This window comes from Pogoniulus pusillus, chromosome 20, assembly GCF_015220805.1.
Source record: "Pogoniulus pusillus isolate bPogPus1 chromosome 20, bPogPus1.pri, whole genome shotgun sequence".
Classification (NCBI taxonomy): Eukaryota; Metazoa; Chordata; class Aves; order Piciformes; family Lybiidae; genus Pogoniulus; species Pogoniulus pusillus.
Window position 1 is genome coordinate 6,199,379 of NC_087283.1, and position 20,616 is coordinate 6,219,994.

The 20,616-nt window shown below is 42.5% G+C and overlaps 1 protein-coding gene across 3 annotated transcripts in view; it reads left to right on the forward strand.

Moving 5' to 3' along the window:
* The window catches only part of GAN (gigaxonin), a 29,968-nt gene that overhangs the window by 6,563 nt on the left and 2,789 nt on the right, over window positions 1–20,616 (forward strand). Inside the window, exons 2-10 of one of the 3 annotated variants that reach the window (XM_064159993.1) lie at window positions 7,664–7,778; window positions 8,627–8,977; window positions 9,666–9,883; window positions 10,775–10,896; window positions 11,384–11,496; window positions 12,519–12,668; window positions 12,941–13,077; window positions 13,567–13,695; window positions 20,388–20,497. In XM_064159993.1, the coding sequence (XP_064016063.1) occupies window positions 7,664–7,778; window positions 8,627–8,977; window positions 9,666–9,883; window positions 10,775–10,896; window positions 11,384–11,496; window positions 12,519–12,668; window positions 12,941–13,077; window positions 13,567–13,695; window positions 20,388–20,497 (1,445 nt within the window). Of the gene's footprint in view, window positions 1–7,663; window positions 7,779–8,626; window positions 8,978–9,665; window positions 9,884–10,774; window positions 10,897–11,383; window positions 11,497–12,518; window positions 12,669–12,940; window positions 13,078–13,566; window positions 13,696–18,636; window positions 18,692–20,387; window positions 20,498–20,616 lie in introns of those variants that run through there. The other 2 variants (XM_064159995.1, XM_064159994.1) reach the window with 2 other exon arrangements.

Sequence of the window (20,616 nt, forward strand, 5' to 3'; positions counted from 1 at the left end):
GGCTGGGTTATGTCCTCAGGCACACTGGTTTACAGCTGAAAGATGTCTAAGCCACCCAGTATGGCTCTTGTTACTGTTTATGGACACGGTTAGTGCTCTCAATTGCAGACTCTTCCTTCTTGTAGCTTGTGAAACCCACACTCCTGGTTCCTTTCTTCCTTGGCTGTGTCATCACTTTGTGTGACAGTCTTGTGGATCATTCTCCAGCTCCTGGCATGTCCACAGTTCTGGTGCTTCCCTGGGTTCTGAGGAAGCACAGCTCTCATCCCCTCTTCCAGCTGGCCCACAGTACTACTCATGCACTTGTAATTTTGTCCAGTCAACTTAACCAGCAATGATGAAAATTTCTGACTCCCCCATGAGCTGTAAGGGTAAGTGAGATGTAAAAACCTGATTAAACCAAGTCTTCTCAGCAGACTCATTGGCACTTTACAAATTACAATTTTCTGAAGTCACAGCAATGTTTGGCATATTAAAGAGACACTGCACAGCATTGCATTTCTTAAATACATTTAGTAGCAAGTGTAGCAGAATGGGGATGTCACTGCACAATGCATTTTTAACTGGTTTAAAGGCAGAGTTAATGTGCAAGGGGAAGTATTTTCAAGTAAGATACACTTCATTTCTTGGTTTGAAACTGTATTCCAAAAGTGTCTTCCTTTATTTTTCTAATTCCATACTGGTACCTAAAAGTTGTAGCACTGCTGGTAAATAAAGAGCTAAATTTTCAACTGAGGTGGGTTGGAAATCTCATCAGTTGTCTGTTAAGTGAGTGAGTTTGAGTGTCATATGTAGCACAAAACTGGCATAAATATGTTACATATTTAGTTCCTCTAGAAGATATTTTGATGAGTGTTGCATGAATTATATTGACACACACACATTTTAAAGAGAAAGAAAGAAAAGAAGCCACATCACATTTCTAAGTCCAGTGGCAGGTGTTTCTAGTACAGGAAGGCAGGCTTCATGTGAGAAGAGCTGGACAGCTGACTGCTGAATCAGGTCTGCTTGCCTGCTCTCCTCGGTGAGGCGCTTCATGCTGCATCTGAGGTGAATGGGCCGAACTGTTGGTGCCCAGCAGCCAGCTCAGCTGCACTGCTTGCATTTGCCTTGTTTGTAAACTCAGCTGGTAGAGTCGGTTGGTGGTTTTCCAAAACCAGCCAAAAGTAATGAAGTGGCAGTTACTTAACTGCTGCTGAGAAGCTCCACGGGTCCATTCTTGGGGACTGTGTTTGTCAAGTGTGTGTTCTGTCAACTTAAGGCTAACTCGCATGCTTAGGCAAGATGTGCTGGTTGAAGGTAGATTTCCAACTCAGATTGCAGTCTAGCTCTGGATGAGCTCAGTGTAGTCAGAGTAACTTCAGATTTTCAGGGTAAACAAGCACTTAACTGAGCAAAGCCCACGAGCCCTGTATGTGTCCCCAGTGCTTATTTCTGCTGAAGGAATTGCTTTGTTCTCCTTCTAAGGGGAGGAGCTCTCCATTTTTGCCTGGCTTCAACTTTCCAGCAGGTGAAAAAAAATTCAAGTTATTCCTAAGGATTTGTTTCTCTTAAACCAAGCAAAGCAACTTCTGCTGGTTTGTTGTTTTTTTTTTTCTGCTGAGCTGTTAGGTGAACTGCTTTGCCTTGTGAGCTGAAGGTGCAGTTACAGATAATCTTAAGAGACACATAGAAGAGGCACAGCCAAAACCCTCTGAGAGCTGGCACACTTTGCAGGGTGTGGTGAGGACTGTCTTTTATGTGTGGTGCTAAAGGCCAGGGTGCGACCTCAAAGAAAACCTTCTGATTTGGTTGTAAAATATCTTTTTGGAGGATGGTAGTGGGTGGGGTGAACTGCTGCATCATGTTCTTGTGTCTGACCTGTTTAGTAATGTGATTATTAAGGTGTTTTTTCACCTTTCAGAAAGACCATAGGAGAAAATGTTGCGAGGACAGAGGCAGACAGGTGAAAAAAAAGTCACCATTAAAATGGTCAGGCTGAAGGAGAACTTAATTAGATTTAACATGGAAAGCTTGGACTTGAAAGACTCGAGCCTACAAAGGAAGAGCAGCTCAGGAGGAGATGAAATTGACCTTATGTTTGCTTTGAAAGCGGAGTTTTAATGTTTACTCTTTGCTGATGCAAAATCTCAGAGTACTTCATTGCAATTTATAGGACTGAGTCATCCTTGTGAGCAAGTTTCAGGTTTGGTGCATGTCTTTGCTGGAAACGTTGTTGGAGGTGTAACTCCATTTTTAAAATGCTAATGCTGCTGGTTGGAGAAAGCCAGGACAGTGGTGCAACTAAAGGATGTATCATCAAAACTCAGATTTGTTACTCTTCAGTTTTGTAAGGATGGCTTTGCTGCTCTGCTTTGAAGGTTTGCTAGTGTGGCAATATTGGCTAAGCTTGTGTAGATTGACCATTATGGTTGATCTGGAGTAAATTCATGCATTTGGAAAGACAGCTTCTTTCAAGAAGATGAAGTATTTCTCCCTCTTGTCTTCCATGGTGTGGTTCCTGACACCCTGCTACAGCTGTGTAAGTAGGTCAGCAAACCGTGTTGTTTGCAGTGCAATGACATGAGAGCAGGTAGAAGTTCTGTGTTGCATCAAACCCAGAGTGTCTGCCTTTTGTTCCCCAGGTCTTTCAGTTGTTGTTCACTGTAAATATAATAAACCTGCTTGAGGTGGATGTGGTCTCCAGCATTCTCCTGTACAAAGGCACAATCTTTGCAGCCAGATGCCTTCTTTACCTGTTGGGGTGTGAGTAGACCAGCACTCTAAGGATTAAAGCATTCCAAGAGTTGCACTGTTGTTCTCCATTTAGCTTCTGTCACTGTTGTAGAAACATCTTTTCACAACACTTTATAACTAAGGTGGAGGTTTTGAAGATCAAGCTCTCACCACATAGTGATGTCAGACTTAGGAAGGCAGTTATCAGTAGTGGCTGAATTCTTTGGTTTGCTTTTCATGTCGTTTGTTGCTTGTTTGGGGTTTTAAGAACTACCATTCCCCTGCATGTAATTAACTAGGAAGTGTAGGATAGCTTACAGGCAGGGGAATGGAGGTTCTTCAAAACCCAACCAAACAAGACAACATGGTAAGAAAAACAAGTTTTCAAACACATGGACCCTTACTCAATGTGCTTCTTATGCATCTTAACGGTCTCACAGGAGTGCTCTTACAGGGACTTGGCTCTAGGGTTGGAAGTGTGGCTGTGTTTTGCTTTACATTCCTCTTAAAATGAGAAGTTGGAAGAAGCATTTTAATTTTAGCAAGAGCCATGGATAGTCTTGGATTTACTCACTGGATTGGGTTGGGTTTTTTAGGGTTTTTCTTAATCATTTCAATCTGCTATATGCCATGAGATGTGAATTGTGTTCCCTCACAGTTTCAACACTGGTTCTTAAGCCCCTGGTTTCATTTTGGTGATTTACCTTGCTTATATTGTTGTTTACATACACAAAGAGGTACTGGAAGTTGTCTTCCTCATTCTGCCTTATGTGGTGTCATCTGAGATGACTCATTAGGATTGTGTGCCTTAAGTGATTCTAAATTTGTCACACAGGCACACAACACCAAAACACAACATAAACCCAGCTGTCCTTGTGCCACTTGCTGGAGGTGTAGTTTGTGCCAAGCAGGTTTCCTGACCAGATAGAGGAGGCCGTAGTAGGTGTTACACATTGCTAGTGTGTCCAGTTCTGGGCCCCTCAATTCAAGAGAGATGTTGAGGTGCTGGAACATGTCCAGAGAAGGGCAGCAAGGCTGGTGAGGGGCCTGGAACACAAACCCTATGAGGAGAGGCTGAGGGAGCTCGGGGTGTGCCGCCTGGAGAAGAGGAGGCTCAGGGGTGACCTCATTGCTGTCTACAACTACCTGAAGAGACATTGTAGCCAGGTGGGGGTTGGCCTCTTCTCCCAGGCAACCAGCAACAGAACAAGGGGACACAGTCTCAAGTTGTGCCGGGGAAAGTCTGGGCTGGATGTTAGGAGGAAGTTCTTCCCAGAGAGAGTGATTGGCATTGGAATGGGCTGCCCAGGGAGGTGGTGGAGTCACCATCCCTGGAGATGTTCAAGAAAAGCCTGGCTGAGGCACTTAGTGCCATGGTCTAGTTGACTGGCTAGGGCTGGGTGCTAGGTAGGACCGTATGAGCTTGGAGGTCTCTTCCAACCTGCTTGATTCTATGATTCTATTTATGTTACTGAAAGCAATTTCAACTTAACAGTGATCATCTTCTAAATTCAAGAATGGAAAACATGTTTTTAAAGACATAATAGGGTCAAATTTAAATTACTTAAGAAAATAGGACAAAGTTGCCTTGTTTTGTTTCCCCCAGCTCTGTGTGTGCCTCAGTTGTGCTCTGCTCCCAGCTAATGGCTTTTCTGGTTGGCTGGGGGAGTTTTATTTCCTTCTAGATCTTGATGTTCTGGTCTTTCATCTGAATTACGGAAGACAGAGGCAGCCTTTTCTGCTGTGGTTTGGCAGCTTGGAGTGCTTTTAAAGTAATTAGAAATGTTACTTGGAGTAGGAAGCTCTCCCATGCATGTGTTAGAAGGAGCTGTGCTGCAGCTGGGAACATGTATGCACCTGGGGTTGCTATTGCCACTTGTAGCTTTGTGCCTATAAATGACGGTGAGGAGCGCAGTGGAAAGCAAGCATCCTCCTTCTTTCAGTGCTGATGGTCTGGAGATGCTGTGCTTAAACATAGCTGGAAACTTGTTTTGTAAAGTGGAAGAGCAGGGTTAGATGTTACATATGTGATGTCCACTCTTTCTGAACTGGGAACTAACATGTTTTGAAACTTCCTTCATCTGTTGCATGTGTTGTGACAAGGATGCCCAGAGCTTGGTTTGCCAGTCAGGCGTGGGTGCAGGTAACAGCTGATGCTGGGTGATGCAAGAGGAGGCATGGCTCCTTACTCTCCACTTACATACCTCCTACTTCTTTCTCCTTCAGCTTTATTTCCACATTACACTCACACTTTTCTGTCTTAAAATTTCCAGCCTCAGACCTGTTTATAATATGTCCTTGGATAACTCTTTTTCCTCCCCCCTTCCCAACAGCTGGTAGCTGTCCTGTGGTGCTTGATGTGAGTGACAAGGAGTACCTCCAGCTGCTATGTGGGAATGTTTCTTCTGTTATAGCTCAGAAATCTTGGTACCAAAATTAAAAACCACAGTACTTTATTAATGAATGAGTTAAATGCATGTGACAGGTGGATAACTGCTGTTTCTCAGAACAGGTGATAGGAGCAAAGCTTAGTATGAACTGGGATGCAGTTGCATAAGGTGAATTCACCTGCGTGCAAGCATCTATGACTTTGAAATTATTGATTTGTTCTCAAGGTTATTTTTCTGCTTCAATTTTGTGTTTTGGGCTTGCAGCAGTGGCTGGTTTGTTTCCTTTCAGGTTAAAAACTGTTGATGCCTGAAAAGGTACACATTAATTAGAGCATCTAGCCTGATAAGGCCCAAACTCTCTGAACAACACTTGTTACCAGGAGGAGTCAGTGTAAAGTCCACACAAGGAGGTGATTTAGCTTGGGTGTGTACAGATGATGCTAAGATGAAAGTTAGTGATAAATAACTCTAGTCCTTTCCCCAAATCCCCTTATTAGTGCTGGCATGCAACATGTTTGTTATGTGCCTTACCTCTGTTTTTAAGCCACAAAATGGATTGACCTACCCAGGTTCTGGTGTGGATGCTGCTGTGCATTTGACCTTACCAGCTACTCACAGGTCTAAGATCCAGATACCTCTCTTTTCTGGGGAGGGAAGCTAGACTACAAACCTCAAAACATTTTATGCTAAATTAAAACACAGAGTCATTCCCCAAAACAAACTGCAGCTTTCATTGCAAGCCAAAAATCCCCAACCTTTAGTGTGGCAGCTTAATGAAAATTTGAGGTAGTTTAAATGGATGTGAAAATATGGTACAGAAGCTTAGGCACTGTGTTACAGCTGAAAACGTGTTACTCTGTATGTGTCTATGTGTGAGCTTTCATCTGGAGCTTGTAGGCATGGAAAGTACATGTTCCAAATGGGCAAGGGTGGCAGGACTTGAGCTACATGTTGTGCAGTGTTGCTTGGGCTGTGTGTTTGGGGCAGAGTTGCCAGCAGACAAGTGGAAGGTCTGCTATTGCGGCATGTGCGTTGTTGGGAGTCGTGGACGCTGTGAAGAGAGCAGGTTTCATTTCCTCATCTCCTTCCAACTGTTAGGAAAGAGACTATTTCCTAATCCATATAATATTAGTTTTATTTGTATCATACTTTGGGCTGGGTGCTGTACACACACAGGGTGAAGCAGCCTCGCTTCAGACCTCATGCACATCAGGGCAGTGTTATCTCCCAGGGTGTTCTGCTCTCTGACAACAAAGTAATACAAAAACAAGGGTGCAAATACTATTAACTTCAGGACTAAAATTACCATCCTTATTCATACTCAAAAATAGCTCCTTACAGACTAAGATTTTCTTTGATGTGAGCTATATCTTACTCTGTGAGCAACTAACATATTCTGAGGTGAGTGAAGCAGAATCTGCCCTTAACTAAGTCCTATTTATGTACTTAAGTTGAGTATGGATAGCAGAAAGCTGAGAAAAACAAGACACTTAGATTTTAGCAAGGCCACAGCTTTCCATGTCAGGACATGAGTTCTGTCTAAGAATATACTTGCATATAAAAATGTTATTAAGACTTTGATTTTAATGTGCTGTGGTGCAGATCTCTCTATATATCCAGAGGTAGTGACACACATTTTCTGGCCTTTATATAATGTGTTCTTTGCTGCCTAAAAAGTGGGGGGAAGACTGTTCCAAATGATCTTTTATTAGCTTTCATGGCTGTTTTCACTAGACAAGTGGCCACTGCTGCCTTGAGAACACTTAACAGTTGTCTTTCCTGGAAGAAGTGTTAGCACTAACAGACGATGGAAGGCAAAGCTGTCTGCTGAATTACTGCTGTTATTATTATTTCCTCATCTTTTCCCTCAGCCCCTCTCCATTCTGTTCAAAAGCAGATCAAACTGTTCCTGGTATTTTTAAAGGAATTGCTCATAAGTGAAGCGTCCACTGATGCAGATGAATATTTAAAGCTTGACTGAGCAACACATGGGCTATTTCCTTCAGCTGTGAGCACACAGCCAGGCATAGCATTAGGCTGATAACATCATAAACTAGACAAAATGGTAATGCAATCCAAATATTTGTGCTGCCAGTGTATATTCAGATCACATCTGCTCACTGTAATTATTTTTTTTTCTTGTTTCAGTGTTTTTTCTTTTGTTTTGGGGTCATTTTCCACCTTTATCAAAGCAAGTTCATGTATTTCATCTGTCAGCAGAGCTGCTGTGCTGTTTAAAGGTTTGATTGAAGTTTTTGAATGCTTGTGATGAGTGAGCTGGGAAAAAGAATTACTTTGGCTCTTTGATGCCATGGGTAGTTTGCAAGACTAAGGTATTGGTTCAGTTTGGAAATGTGATGAATGATACTAGCAACCATACATATACATCCTTTTTCATGCTAATTCCAGAGGCAATTTCCACATCATACTTTAAGGTTTTAGCATCTCTCTTTTAGCTGAGGTAGTCCACAGCTGCTTTCTGTTTCTTTAAGGAAATAAGAGCAAGCAATGTCCAAGTGGTGAGTTTTTGGTTTATCTCTTCTTTTCTCCTCTCTTAGAACAAAACTGAATTATAATCCTCCAAAAGACGATGGCTCAACATACAAGATTGAACTTGAAGGGATATCTGTTGATATCATGAAAGAGATCCTAGATTACATCTTCAGTGGACAGGTATGGTATTTAAAAAACCCAAAAAATAAACCTAGATGGAAATTGGCCTGTTTGGCAAATAGCCTGGGATTTTAACACTGCTGACCTGAAAGATAAGCCTGTCAGGGTTTAAAGCTTTGTGATTAACGTGTCTGCAAAGAGATGTGTCACGCTGGGGCTGTGCATGTGAAACAGAGTCAGTAGGCTCTGCTCTTCTCATGCCGTGGGTGAGGACTCAAAAAGAGTCAGTGTCAAATGCTTCTGTTAACATTTGTGGCTGCCCTCAGTAACCTGCTTTAAAACATGCAGTCTTGGAAAGTGTAGAAGGGAACTGGTTTGATAGCATCAGAGACTGAGAACTCATCCCTGAACATTACAGTGTAGCAGGCATCTCTCCTTACTGAGCCTCATGCCCACCTTTCCAGCTTGTTGCTGAATGCTTGCCCTTTAAGGTCTTTGCTGGTGGCCTTAGCAGGAATTAAAGGCTCTGTGCCTGGTTTATTCAGAATCAGACTGAGATTGCTGGGTGAATTTTACTTTCACCAGAAAAAGAAGAGGCAGATATGGCTTGAAATTCTCCTCTGGACATGCATTTAAAGAAGTTATTTATCACAGCAAAATTCATTTTAGATTCCCAGATGAGATGAGCAATTTTATGGTTACATCAGATGCAAAATTCAGCTTGACACCTTCTGTCAAGCAGATGCCTTTCCTTCTCTGTGTTAATTTATGAACATGTAGTAGTCATGGTATTGTTTAGTAACTTTTAGATTGGCATTAATACTCCATTTTTCAGCTACTGAGAGTGACTGTAATGTCGTGAAACAAATGAGTGATAGTAGCTATAACTTCTAAATTAATTCTTGCAGATCAGGCTAAATGAAGAAACTATCCAAGATGTGGTACAAGCAGCTGATCTCCTGCTGCTTACAGACTTAAAAACTCTCTGCTGTGAGTTTTTAGAAGGTTGCATAGCTGCTGAGAACTGTATTGGTATTCGGGACTTTGCACTGCACTATTGTTTGCATCATGTTCACTACCTTGCCTCAGAGTATCTGGAAACTCACTTTCGAGATGTCAGCAGCACAGAGGAATTCTTGGAACTGACTCCTCAAAAACTGAAAGAAGTGCTGTCCATGGAAAAGCTCAATGTTGGAAATGAAAGATACGTCTTCGAAGCGGTCATTAGGTGGATTTCTCATGATTCAGAGTCGAGAAAGGTCAGGATATCCAAATGTTTATGTTTCTGAATGGGATCCAAATCAGTGTGTGTGTGTTCTAATTGGTGGGAGATTAAAATAGCTGCAGTTCTTTCAGGGCTGATCTTGCATTCATAGAATTAGTTGAATTTTGCATGAAATGCAGGCAGCAGGACTGCAATAAAAGGGTGAAAGCTGTGTTAATGTATCATAGAATGGCTTAGGTTGGAAGGGAGCTTTTAAGTGATCATCTGCTTGTCCTACTGCCGTGGACAGGGATGCCTCTCAGCTAGACATGGCTGCTCAAGGCCTCATCCATCCTGGCCTTAAACACCCTCAGTGAGGAGACATCCACAACCTACCTGGTTGATCTGTTCCAGAGTCTCATCAACCTTGTGCTGAAGAACTTCTTCTTAAGATCCAGTCTGAACCCTCTCTTTACTTCCTGGGCATTAAGAATGTACCTTTTTGGCACTTGATGGTACAGTGTTGTTGTTGTAGAGGGAAGACAATTAGCACATCTAGTGGGACTCTGGAGACTTGATGCATTTGCTTAGAACCATTGTGCTGTGGATTTGGTTACAACTGCCAAGTACCAACAATACTCTTTCTACATGTTTGATAAATCCAGAAGCATCTGGATGTACGAGTGCCCTAGTGCTGTTGTGTCAAGTCTGGGGGGCTTTCTGGCATGTCTCTCTCTCTGCAGGTTCACATGAAGGATGTCATGTCGGCAGTGTGGGTGTCGGGCTTAGACGCCGCATACTTACGTGAGCAGATGATGAGCGAACCGCTGGTACGGGAGATTGTCAAAGAATGCAACAATATTCCCCTCACACCACCCCAGCAGGGAGAGGCAATGCTGGCCTCCTTCAAGCCCCGGGGCTACTCAGAGTGTATAGTGACTGTTGGTGGTGAAGAACGAGTGTAAGTATGAAGTGACATCGCAGGTCATCACGGCTGATAAAAACACAAGTCTTGAAGCGTTGACGGCACGCCTGGAAACCCAGCATGGAGAGAATGTATGCGCCTAGTGGGCTTCTTACTCTGTCACTTGAGTTTGGTTTTCAGCTGCTCAGACACACCTGAAATAACCTGTGAGAGTGATTCAGCAGCATTTTGTGACAATTTCAACTCGTTGTAGATTGAGGATGGGACATGTTGTTTGTTCAATAAGTGTTGGGTGGTTGGTTTGCTGTTTTCTCCACCTTTACTCAAACTAGGTTCAGAACGTTAGAGAAACAGTTTCCTAATGATCTGAAAAGCATCTATAATTAAGCTTAAAAATAATATTAACTGTCTTCTTTGTAGTAGCTCTAGTTCCAAAAAAGGTCATTGGTGGTGCATCTAAAATCCAGGTGAAAATTGCAGTTGCACACAATAATCTTTTTGGTTTTTGAGTTCTTCACGCAGCAGAGGTGTGGGGTTGTCCTAGTCAAATAAATTTAACACTTAGATGTTTCCTCTTTATAGAAGTGACTAAAATACTCAGATAACATTTTTCAAATCAGTTTGTGGATTGCTTTACTCAGTTGTTACTAACGCTCCCTCTCAGTCAGTTGTTTCTGATTGGTTCAAAGTTCCTTCTTCAAGAATACTGCAGGCACACAGCACAAGTGGAGTCCACCTGCCTCTTATGGCTCCAGCCTATACACAACTCAGTCCACACACATTTGGGTTGGGGAAACACCAGGCCTTATTTTAATATGTGTTAAAACCTGAACAAGGAAGCTTTGGACACAAGTTGTTGGCAGTGAACTCGTAAAACTCTGTCTTGTCTTTCTGTTTTTGTTTGTTCCTTCCCCACCCTCTGTTCAGATCACGGAAACCAACCTCAGTGATGCGGTGTATGTGTCCTCTTTATGATCCCAATAGACAGCTCTGGATTGAACTTGCTCCTATGAGTATTCCAAGGATCAATCATGGAGTATTGTCAGCAGGTAAAGGGGAACTTTTTATTTATAAAGTCAATATCATAAAAAACTTAACCAGTGCCTCAAAATCTGAGATACAGCTTGTAATGATATTTTTTCCTTTGAGATTGACTGCACTGGGCTTATTTCTTGCTTCCCCTTTGTCTGCCCAAAACATTACTTGATTCTGTGAAAACCCCTGTCATCTGAGTGTCCTAAAGTCACTATTCCTGCAACCTTTTGTGGGAATCTGCTGCATCTGTCTCTCCAGGAGTATTTCATGTTTTGAGTAAATTCTGGTTGCTGCATCACTGAATACGTTGAAGAGTATCTGCAGGGGTAGACTTGATTCCACATAGAAGAATGTGCTTTACCTTCTCCAGGCCAGTTAGACTTGTGGCTGCTCTGAATCTGTTAGCAGATTCCAGGATACAGCTCACCAGTCACATTGTCTTGCTCAGCATACAGGTCTGAATCCTCTTTTTAAGATCATGTTAACATTTTTGTTTTACAGAAGGATTTTTATTTGTGCTTGGTGGTCAAGACGAAAACAAGGGAACGCTAAACTCTGGAGAGAAATATGATCCAGATACCAATTCATGGAGTTCCTTACCACCAATGAATGAGGCAAGATGATTATCTGATGGGCTTTAATTTTTCACTGTGGCAAGATATTACTTTTCTTCTGCAAAATTTTATCCTGGACCTCCAGTCACTTGCATCTTACACATTTAAATCATACTAGACTGACTTCTTTTTGTGTGGTATTGTTACACTTGTGGTCTGGTGCTGACTGCTGGAGATGGAAAAAACAGACAGGGAAGAGCCAGCTGTGAAAATGAGCTACAGAGTTTCAGGAATTTCATAATAAATCAGTCTTGTGGTATAGTTAATATTTACTTGGTAAGTGTACAAAGGGATCAAATAGTGCAGAAAAATTGGACATAGCCAACACACAGAGCTTGGCTGACGCAGACACACGTAGGTTAGGTTTGCATTAATCTTTCCTTCCTCGTGTTTGCATGCCATCAAAAGGTAACAGTGTGTTGTTTGTAAACATACCTGTTTAATACACCTGTGTTCCTACCTTCTTAAATCAGCACAGGCTGCTTATGAGGAAAATGTTGATTGCCACAGGATGTTCCTCATTGCGTTGTCTGGTTGGCATAAGGCTGTAGCTTTGGCCCGGTTGTAGTTAGGTTGCGTTCATTTTCCTGCTCGCTATGAGTAAGACTTGATGATACATTGTTTCTCATTGCCTGTGAGGCAGAAAGTTGCTGTGCTCCTACACCCAAAATAGAAGAGCTGCCTTTTTTGCAGGGAATATGCTGGGCTTTCTGCTGTGGAGACTTGAAAGCAGCAGCTTCATTATGGAGCTGTGCAAACTGAGATATGGCCGAGCTCTCTTCTTAGGTTTCTGTATGGTCTCCTTGGCTTTTCCTGCCTTTTTTTTAATACCCTTTGTTTTGTTAAGTTGACTGAAGTCATAATTTCATTCTAGAGTTTAGGACTCCCCCCATGTAAAAAGCAAACCAAAACCCAGGCACAGTACCAACAGCACCTTGCAGATGGATGTACTGGAAAAAAAAAAGATTGTGTTGGTTTATTCACAGTTATGTTTTAGTGATGACTTTATTGATGTTCCTCAGGCACGACACAACTTTGGTGTGGTAGAGATTGATGGAATCCTGTATATTCTGGGAGGTGAGGATGGTGAAAGGGAGCTCATCTCTATGGAGAGCTATGACATTTATAGTCGGACCTGGACCAAGCAGCCTGACTTGACCATGGTTAGAAAGGTAAGAACTATCTCATGTGTTAGTACATTACTTCCTGTTAAATAGTTAATGCCATACATATATAAATCTTAGTCTCAAAATTAACTGAGGGAAGAGCAGCTTCTTTCTTTATATGCCATAACAAAACTCTGGCTGGGACTTGTTATGCACAGCATTGCTTGACGTGGGTACAGACAAGCCAAATACATCCGTGTGTGTGTATAGCTGGCTTTGAGCTCTTGATACTCTGCACTCCTGTGTAATTTTAGATGTGCTTTTCTTTTTTCCACAAGATTGGCTGCTATGCAGCTATGAAGAAGAAAATCTATGCAATGGGAGGAGGCTCCTATGGAAAACTCTTTGAGTCTGTTGAGTGTTATGACCCAAGGACTCAGCAGTGGACAGCAATCTGTCCTCTGAAAGAGAGACGGTGAGTAAAAATGGAAGGGAGGAGCTAGGCTGCTATGTACAACCTTTGTTAGCACTTTGTCTTCCCTCATGAATCCCTGAAGGTGGCTGTCAGAGGCCCTATAACTTTGACCTTGTCTTTCTGAGTCATGGTGGCCTGAAGTAAAGATAATCATCCAAGCCATGACTTTTGAATTTTGTAGAAATACACTCCTCATGCCACAACTAATACTGCAAAATGAAAACTGGAAATGGTAGTTCAGTTGGAAGTTCAGATTCTGACCAGAGAGAAGTACTTTGGTGGTTTTTTCTTTTACATATTCTGAATTAAGTGCTTAGAATTCATGTTCATGACTCATCTCATCTGGTCGAACATAAATGGGGGATGTGTGTGTATTGAAAAACAAAAAAGGGTAAGAAAAAGGAGAGTTCAGAAGGCTAGCTGAAATGGTTTTCATATGTTGCTTTCTTTTTCTTTCTGTTTTTGTTTTTTTCTTATTTGGATTCTCAGATTTGGGGCAGTGGCCTGTGGAGTTGCCTCTGAGCTTTATGTGTTTGGTGGGGTGAGGAGTCGGGATGACAGTCAAGCCAGTGAGATGGTGACGTGCAAATCTGAATTTTATCATGATGAGTTTAAGAGGTAACTATCTGCAGCTGTAAACAGAAAATGTCTGCCTTACATGCTTGCTGGCTGCTCCCTGCCACTTGCTCCAGCACTTCAGAACACAGCAGATCTGTGCTGTGCATTCTGTTGCTTGTTCAATCTTTTACGATCACACAGAGAAGCATTCAGGTTGGAAAAGATGCTCAGCATCACCAGGTCCAACCAATAACTCTACAGTAAGGCTGTGGCCAAAGGCTGAGAAGTGACTTGTCAGATTCCATTAAGACACCAAGCCCTAAAGTCCATGTCAGTCTTGGGTGCCCCTGAACAGGACCAACACCTTGATCACACAGGTGGTTTGCCTGCCTCTTCTGCATCCTGCAGTTTCCCTAAGGGCAGGATACTTCTGTCCCTCACCCCTACTCATGCCCTAGGCTCCTTAGAATCAGATTCAGTCAAGGTTGGAAGGGACCACAAGGATCATCTAGTTCCAGCCCCTCTTGCCATGTCTCTCTGTTTTGCAAAAATCCAAATGAGAGACCTCCATGCACACTGAGAAGCTCCTTATGAGTGTTCCTGGAGGAGTGTATGTACAGGGTTACTTCTCCAGGATTCAATCCTGTCCTCAAGGACTTGCATCTTGGGGAAATCCTAATCTAGAGGTAAGGAATGTCCTGCATTTTTGTTCCAAGCACTTCTATCTGGTTGCCTTTTGAACTCACGTGGGCTTGGTCTTTTGAGGTCCCTTCCAGCCCTGACATTCTATAATTCTATGACTTTACCACAGGAAAGTCACTTTGGCTGCTATCCAATCCACAGCTCTGCATGCCTGATCTCCTTTTATTTGTTTTGAATCTGCTTCTGATGACCTCATTTATTATCTCTTGGCTCCAATGTCAGAATCCACCTTACTACATGTAGTAACTATTCAAAGTACTACCTTAGACAGAATTTTGTGTCTAGTCACCTTGCCCTCCAGTCATAACTAACAAGCTTTGGTTCCTCTAGTGTTTTGCTTTTGGGTTTGGTTTTTTTTCCTTGCATGTAACTATAAATTGAATTACTCTTTGTTTTTATGAAGTAAAATTTGAGAAGAAGACTTTGTGGTCAGATGTTTCAAAGCTTGTTGACAGTGGAGGAGATGAATCTGTCTGTAATACAAGATGAAGACACTGACCTGTATAAAAGCACACAAAAGTAGAATAGTAGATGGAAGTTCATTATATAATTTTCTTGCAGGACATGGATATAAAGGGACTTTAATTTCTGTATGAAGAAGCCTTCTGTGTTGTTCAAAGTGATGTCTAAATTAGCCATAATCAGATGAAGCTGGAGAAAAAACGTCCATTAAAGTGGTTATAGGAAGCAGACAGATCAGAAAGGCTGCTGATGCTCTCTAGGGTTTCTAAGTCCTGTGGGGGTGTGGGGAAGTGCTAAAAGCTGGTTAAATTTTTGCAGTAGGTCTTTGAAAGGGAAGAAATGTGGAAAGAAGTGCTCCCCTGTTTCCTACTTGCTATTTTCAGTTGATTTGCCTGAAATAGATTTCCAGGCTGATTCTGTTCTTCAAAGGGTGGTATGTAATAGCTCATGACTTTAAACCTGTTTCGCTGGTTGAGCTCCACTCTGAATACTGCAGGTGAGTGCTTGGTGCCACCTGCTGACTGCAGCGCAAACTCCTGCTCAGCACTGTCCCCAGCGTGTGTTTTTGTGTCCTTGCTTGGTGGCATCTCAGAGGTGTTAGCTACAGAATTCAAGTAAAATGCTAACAACGTCTGTTTGCTTCAGGTCTTGTTGTAGCATCCTGTATGTTTGTGTGTGTGTGGCACAGACGAAGCTGAGGCAGCAGCAAGTCACCTGGGCTGGAGGAGGTGTGCGTTGTGGGCTGCCAAGATGTTCAGGCTTTGCCTTTCTGCTCTGCCTATGTGTGCAGAATTGAGCTTAGCAAGGAAACTCAGCATAAATCTGTGCTCGCTTGGCAGGTGTGTTTTCCTTTGGAAAGGGAGAGCCAGGACAGTGGCCACTTCTGCAGCGAGTGCTGCTCTGCTTTGGGAGGCAGGAGGGGTGCTGTGGCCAGAAGAGGGTGCAGTGTGACTGCGCTAGGTCCTAGCCCAGCTTGTGGGGGCTGGCAGTTACCCTGGAGTGGTGTGCAGGTTGGAGGCCTTTCAGAATGGCTGCAGCAGTGACTGAGACACCTGAGCAGCTGTACCTGTGTAGAAAAGGGACAAAACGGCCACAGAAAGACTTCCCTTCCAAAAACTTCTGTCTGCCAGATATGGAGAGTTAAAAAACCACCAAACTTCGTTGCCTGGCACTCTTTGAAGTAAGATTGAATCTGGAAAATTACCATAATTTCACTATGATGGTGTTTCACAGATGTCAAATGGATACCAAATGAAGGCAGATTTGACTCTCTGGAAAACGTAAGGGCATTATTTCTTCTGCTGATTCAGAAATAGCATAAACCAAGTCTAAATGACTTAAAGTGAAAAATGAAAGCTAAACTATACTTAAGCCTGTGAAAATGGTATGCTAAATAGCAATGTATGTTTTTGATTAGTTACAGTGAGTGAAGCTGTTCATCCTGTGCTGTGCTCTTGAGTAACGATGCACAGCAGAGCTTAAGTGATGCTCTAGGTTTTACCACAGATGGACAATATAGTCAGTGTGATGCATACAGAGACTGATTTTTTTTCCATCTTAAACCTTATGCAGTTGCAACAGGGTGATTAATGTGTAGATGAAAAGTGCATTTATTCCCTCAGAAATAGTTTCTGGAACAAATAAAGGTGATTGGAGCTGCTGGTCTGAAGCAGACTAGAGTCAGTGTGAAGCATGTAAGTACCTTCAGACTGCGAAGTGCTTGATCTTTTTGTAGTTACAGTGAAGGAATAACACTGAAACTGCCAGAGCTGAAACACATTGGCAGTGTGTGTGTGGTTTAGTGACAGAAATCCAGAAGTGGTGAGTTAAGATAGATTTGTGGAAAGGAGGAATATGTTAGCAAGATCATTTAGCAGCAGTGGGTCAGAGGCACAGCATATAAATTCCAGCAGCCTCAACCCAAAATTCAGTGTCTTTCTAACAGCTACATGTTGTTATTGCATACTTCTTAACAAGCTGCAGACTTTCCCAGCTGTTCTTAAGTTAAGTTCAGAACTCCATCGTTTTCATTTTCTTTTTGAGTGGAAAGAATTTTTTTGGTACTGTGAGTTCAGCCATGAGATGTTGTTGTTTTACTGTGACGTGCAGCAAGGCACTTGTGTGTGATCTGCATCTGTTTCCATAACTGCCTCACCTCTCACCACCTGAGAATACAGGATCTGGCACTGTCCTAGGCATCCAGTGTCCGTGAGGATCTGGTTTTACTTAGTGTGTAACTCTAAGTATGTACTTACATCAGTATATAAACATATTAATTCATATAAAGCAGCATAATTCTTGAACTGGAGCAGAGGGCTGAAGCTTAACTTGTTACTTTGACAGTAACTTGCTGCAGAATGACTCACAGTTTAGAGTCTTTTTAAATTACTTTGAACAGTCTTTCATAATTCTTGTTCTTCTTAACCATGACACAGACTCCTCTGTAGACTGAGGGCTCCTGAGATCTTCACACTAGCACAGAACAGTGAGACTCCTGTTAAACTAGACTGTCTAAACAAGTATTAAAATAAGTCAGGTAGGGCCATGAAAATGATCAGGAGGCTGGAGAACCTCTCCTATGAGCACAGGCTGAGGGAGCTGAGACTGTTCAGCCCAGAGAAGAGAGTGCTCTGGAGAGATCTAATAGCAACTTCCCAGTACCTGAAGGAGGCCTACAAGAAGGCTGCAGAGGGACTGCCCACAAAGGCCAGCATGGATAGGAGGGGAGGCGATGGTTTGAAGTTAGAGAAGAGCAGATTTAGATTGGATGTTTGGAAGAACTTCTTTACCATGAGGATAGTGGAACACTTGAAGAGGTTGTCCAGGGAGATAGTTGAGGTCACATCCCTGGAGATATTAAAGGTCAGTCTTGACAGGGCTCTGGGCAGCCTGACCTACTGGAGGATGCTCACTGCAGGGGAGTTGGACTAGATGACCAATAACCTTAGTTATTTCCTGCTTGAAAATAAAATGATTACCATCCTGCTTGTTAATTACAGCAGTCTGGATGGATCATTTCATTTATGTCACTTTAAGCCTGGCAAAAAAAGTATCAGGATTCCTTCCCCTTTTGTGTGAGTGGAAGCATATTTGAGTTTCAAGAGCAGTCAGTGCTATCTGTGGTTACAGAGGTCTGTGCCTTCCTCCTGCCTGCCCCTGCGTTCGCTGTGAGCGGAGCCATCTCGGGGAAGTACGCAAGAGTTATGTTCCGTGGAGTGTTTTCAAATTCCTGAAGGTTTTTGGTCATGGTGTTTTTTCCATACTGTTCAAACAGCAGGCACAACCCACATTAAGCTGGAGCTTACTCAAACTCTGATGAAACGTGACCCCTTGCCCTTCCTGTCTTTGTTCCTTCCTAGTTCTAACTGCTAAAGCTGCTGTAAGCGTTCCTGAAAAGTTGTGTCTGGTTTTTAGAGTATAAACGTTGAGAAAGGTTAAGAACAAATTTTCACAAGCAGCTACAGATACTTTTCATATTGTCCTTCCTTGATGTGCAGTAGGAACATGTTTGGGTCCCACACTGCTGTTTTTCAAACTCTGGAACCTTGACTATCTGGTGCAGACAAATCGCTGAGCTTCTCATGTTTTGCAAGCTCAAACTTGATCAGTAGCTAGACTAAACTCATCTGATTTTTGTTTTTCACTTCTTCAATCTAGTTCTATATTTACTATTAAAAAAACCCCCAAAAACCAAAGCAAAACCCAACACACAACCAAACGATACACAGAAAAATAAAAAAAAACAAAACAAGAAGAAACAAAAGAAGTGGGGGAAGAGAGGAACCGCAGTCTTCCTCATGCGTTTCTCTGCCGCTTACTCTCTTTTCATTGTTCTAGGTAACGTGGTGCTAAAAGCAAGAGAAACACTGACCATGCCCCATGCCCTCTTCCCGCAGTAAAGACAGGAAGCTAGTGAAATATGCTGGAAGATGTTTTGCTGTTTCTGATTCAGTGTGGAGGACTTCTCCTTTTCTGTCCTTAGTTACTCTGTCATACTCTGTGGCAGCTGCAAACCATTCCCTTGCTTGCTGCAGGATCTTAGTCCTTCGGCTTATTGCACAGATGAAATAATGGAACAGCTAATCCTTTTATTTGGCCTTTAAAAATTGGTCTCCCTCTCCAAGATAATGATAGGTAGCAGCTTCCCTTTCAGTGCCAGAAGAGAGGCTTCCTGTGAATCATGACTTAGGATGATACAGTGTTTTCAGAGGTCAGCAGTATCTGAGGATGTTTCCTTTTTTACTCAAATTATCCAGGTATGGTCATGAAAAAAACATGGTTTTCTAACTTCCCTGTTCTCTGTAAATAATCTGATTATAGATCTAGGAGTGATCACCTAAACCAGCATTGATTTGTAGGTCTGTAAGTAGTAACCATGACAGCTCCTGAAAAGGCACAGCAGCATTTTTATAGAATGGATTAGGTTGGAATGGACCTCAAAGCTCACCCAGTTCCAACCCCCTGCCATAGGCAGGGAGACCTCCCACTAGAACAGGTTGCTAAAGGCCTCGTCCAGCCTGGCCTTGAACACCTCCAGGAAGGGAGCAGCCACAACCTCCCTGGGCAACCTGTGCCAGTGTCTCACCACCCTCACTATAAAGAACCCTTTCCTAACATCTAGTTTGAATCTCCCCTCTTCCAGTGTTTAAACCCATTACCCCTTGTCCTGTCATTACAAGACCTTGTAAAAATAGTCCCTCCCCAGTCTTCCTGTAGGCCCCCATCAGATACTGGAAGGCTACTCTAAGGTCTCCTCAAAGCCTTCTCTTCTCCAGGCTGAAGAGTCCCAGTGTAGGTGACAAGTGCATACTTACCTGGCTTCCAGACTGCTTTTCACTTGGTGCAAAGATCAGGCTGATTTAGTGTTGAAATGAGAGTATGCCTAAAGTGAACATAGGAGACTTGGATGATTGTAGTAGGAGCTCAAGAGTACTTGAGGAGAGCCTGGTAGGTCTGTTTCAAATGCAGGTAATGGACATCTCTTTTCTTTCCTAGCATCCCTTACCACGTTGATTTCTTCTGTCCCTTGATTAAAGCTGAGCATTGCCAAGTGTTGCATTCTTACTGAGCTGGGGATTTCTTATTGTTGATCAAGTGCAGCTTAAAGAAGTTAGGGAATGATTACATAGGGGAAGGCACTGCTTAGTAACGAGGCCTTGCTAACTATTAAGCTTATATGCTTTTATGATTTCCTGATTTTAAGACAAAGCTGCCTAAAATTTTGTCTGTAGGGAAAATTGACTGGCATAGCTGTTGTAGAAGAGGCTCTCTTGGATGCCTGCTCTCTCTTTCAGAGGGTCATAGCGAGTGGCTGCAAGAGGAGTTTATTCCAGGCAAATTGCACAGATGAGTGGAGCAATTCTGAAATGAAGTAACTTCAGGATAAAGTCTCCCAGGCTTCCCAAACAGCAGTACCAATTGCTTTTCCTGCTTAGGAAAAGCCAAGGCTGTCCTGAGCTAGACAATTATTTCGGCAGTTTCTATGCAACAAATTAACTTGGACACTCTGCTGTTGACTTAGAGATGGCAGAGAACTTGGAATTCTTTTAATTGCATCCTCACTTCTTTTGTTATGCCTTTTTTTACAGGTGGATTTATCTAAATGACCAGAACCTATGTATCCCAACTAGTTCTTCCTTTGTGTATGGAGCTGTGCCCATTGGAGCTAGTATATATGTGATTGGAGATCTCGATACAGGTCAGAGTTAGAATTAATAACTTCCCATTGCTTTTCTTCTTCCACACTTTTAAATATGTATCACTGACAGGATGGGATTATTTTTTTTAGAAGAAAAAGGCTTGGGAGTGTTTTATTCC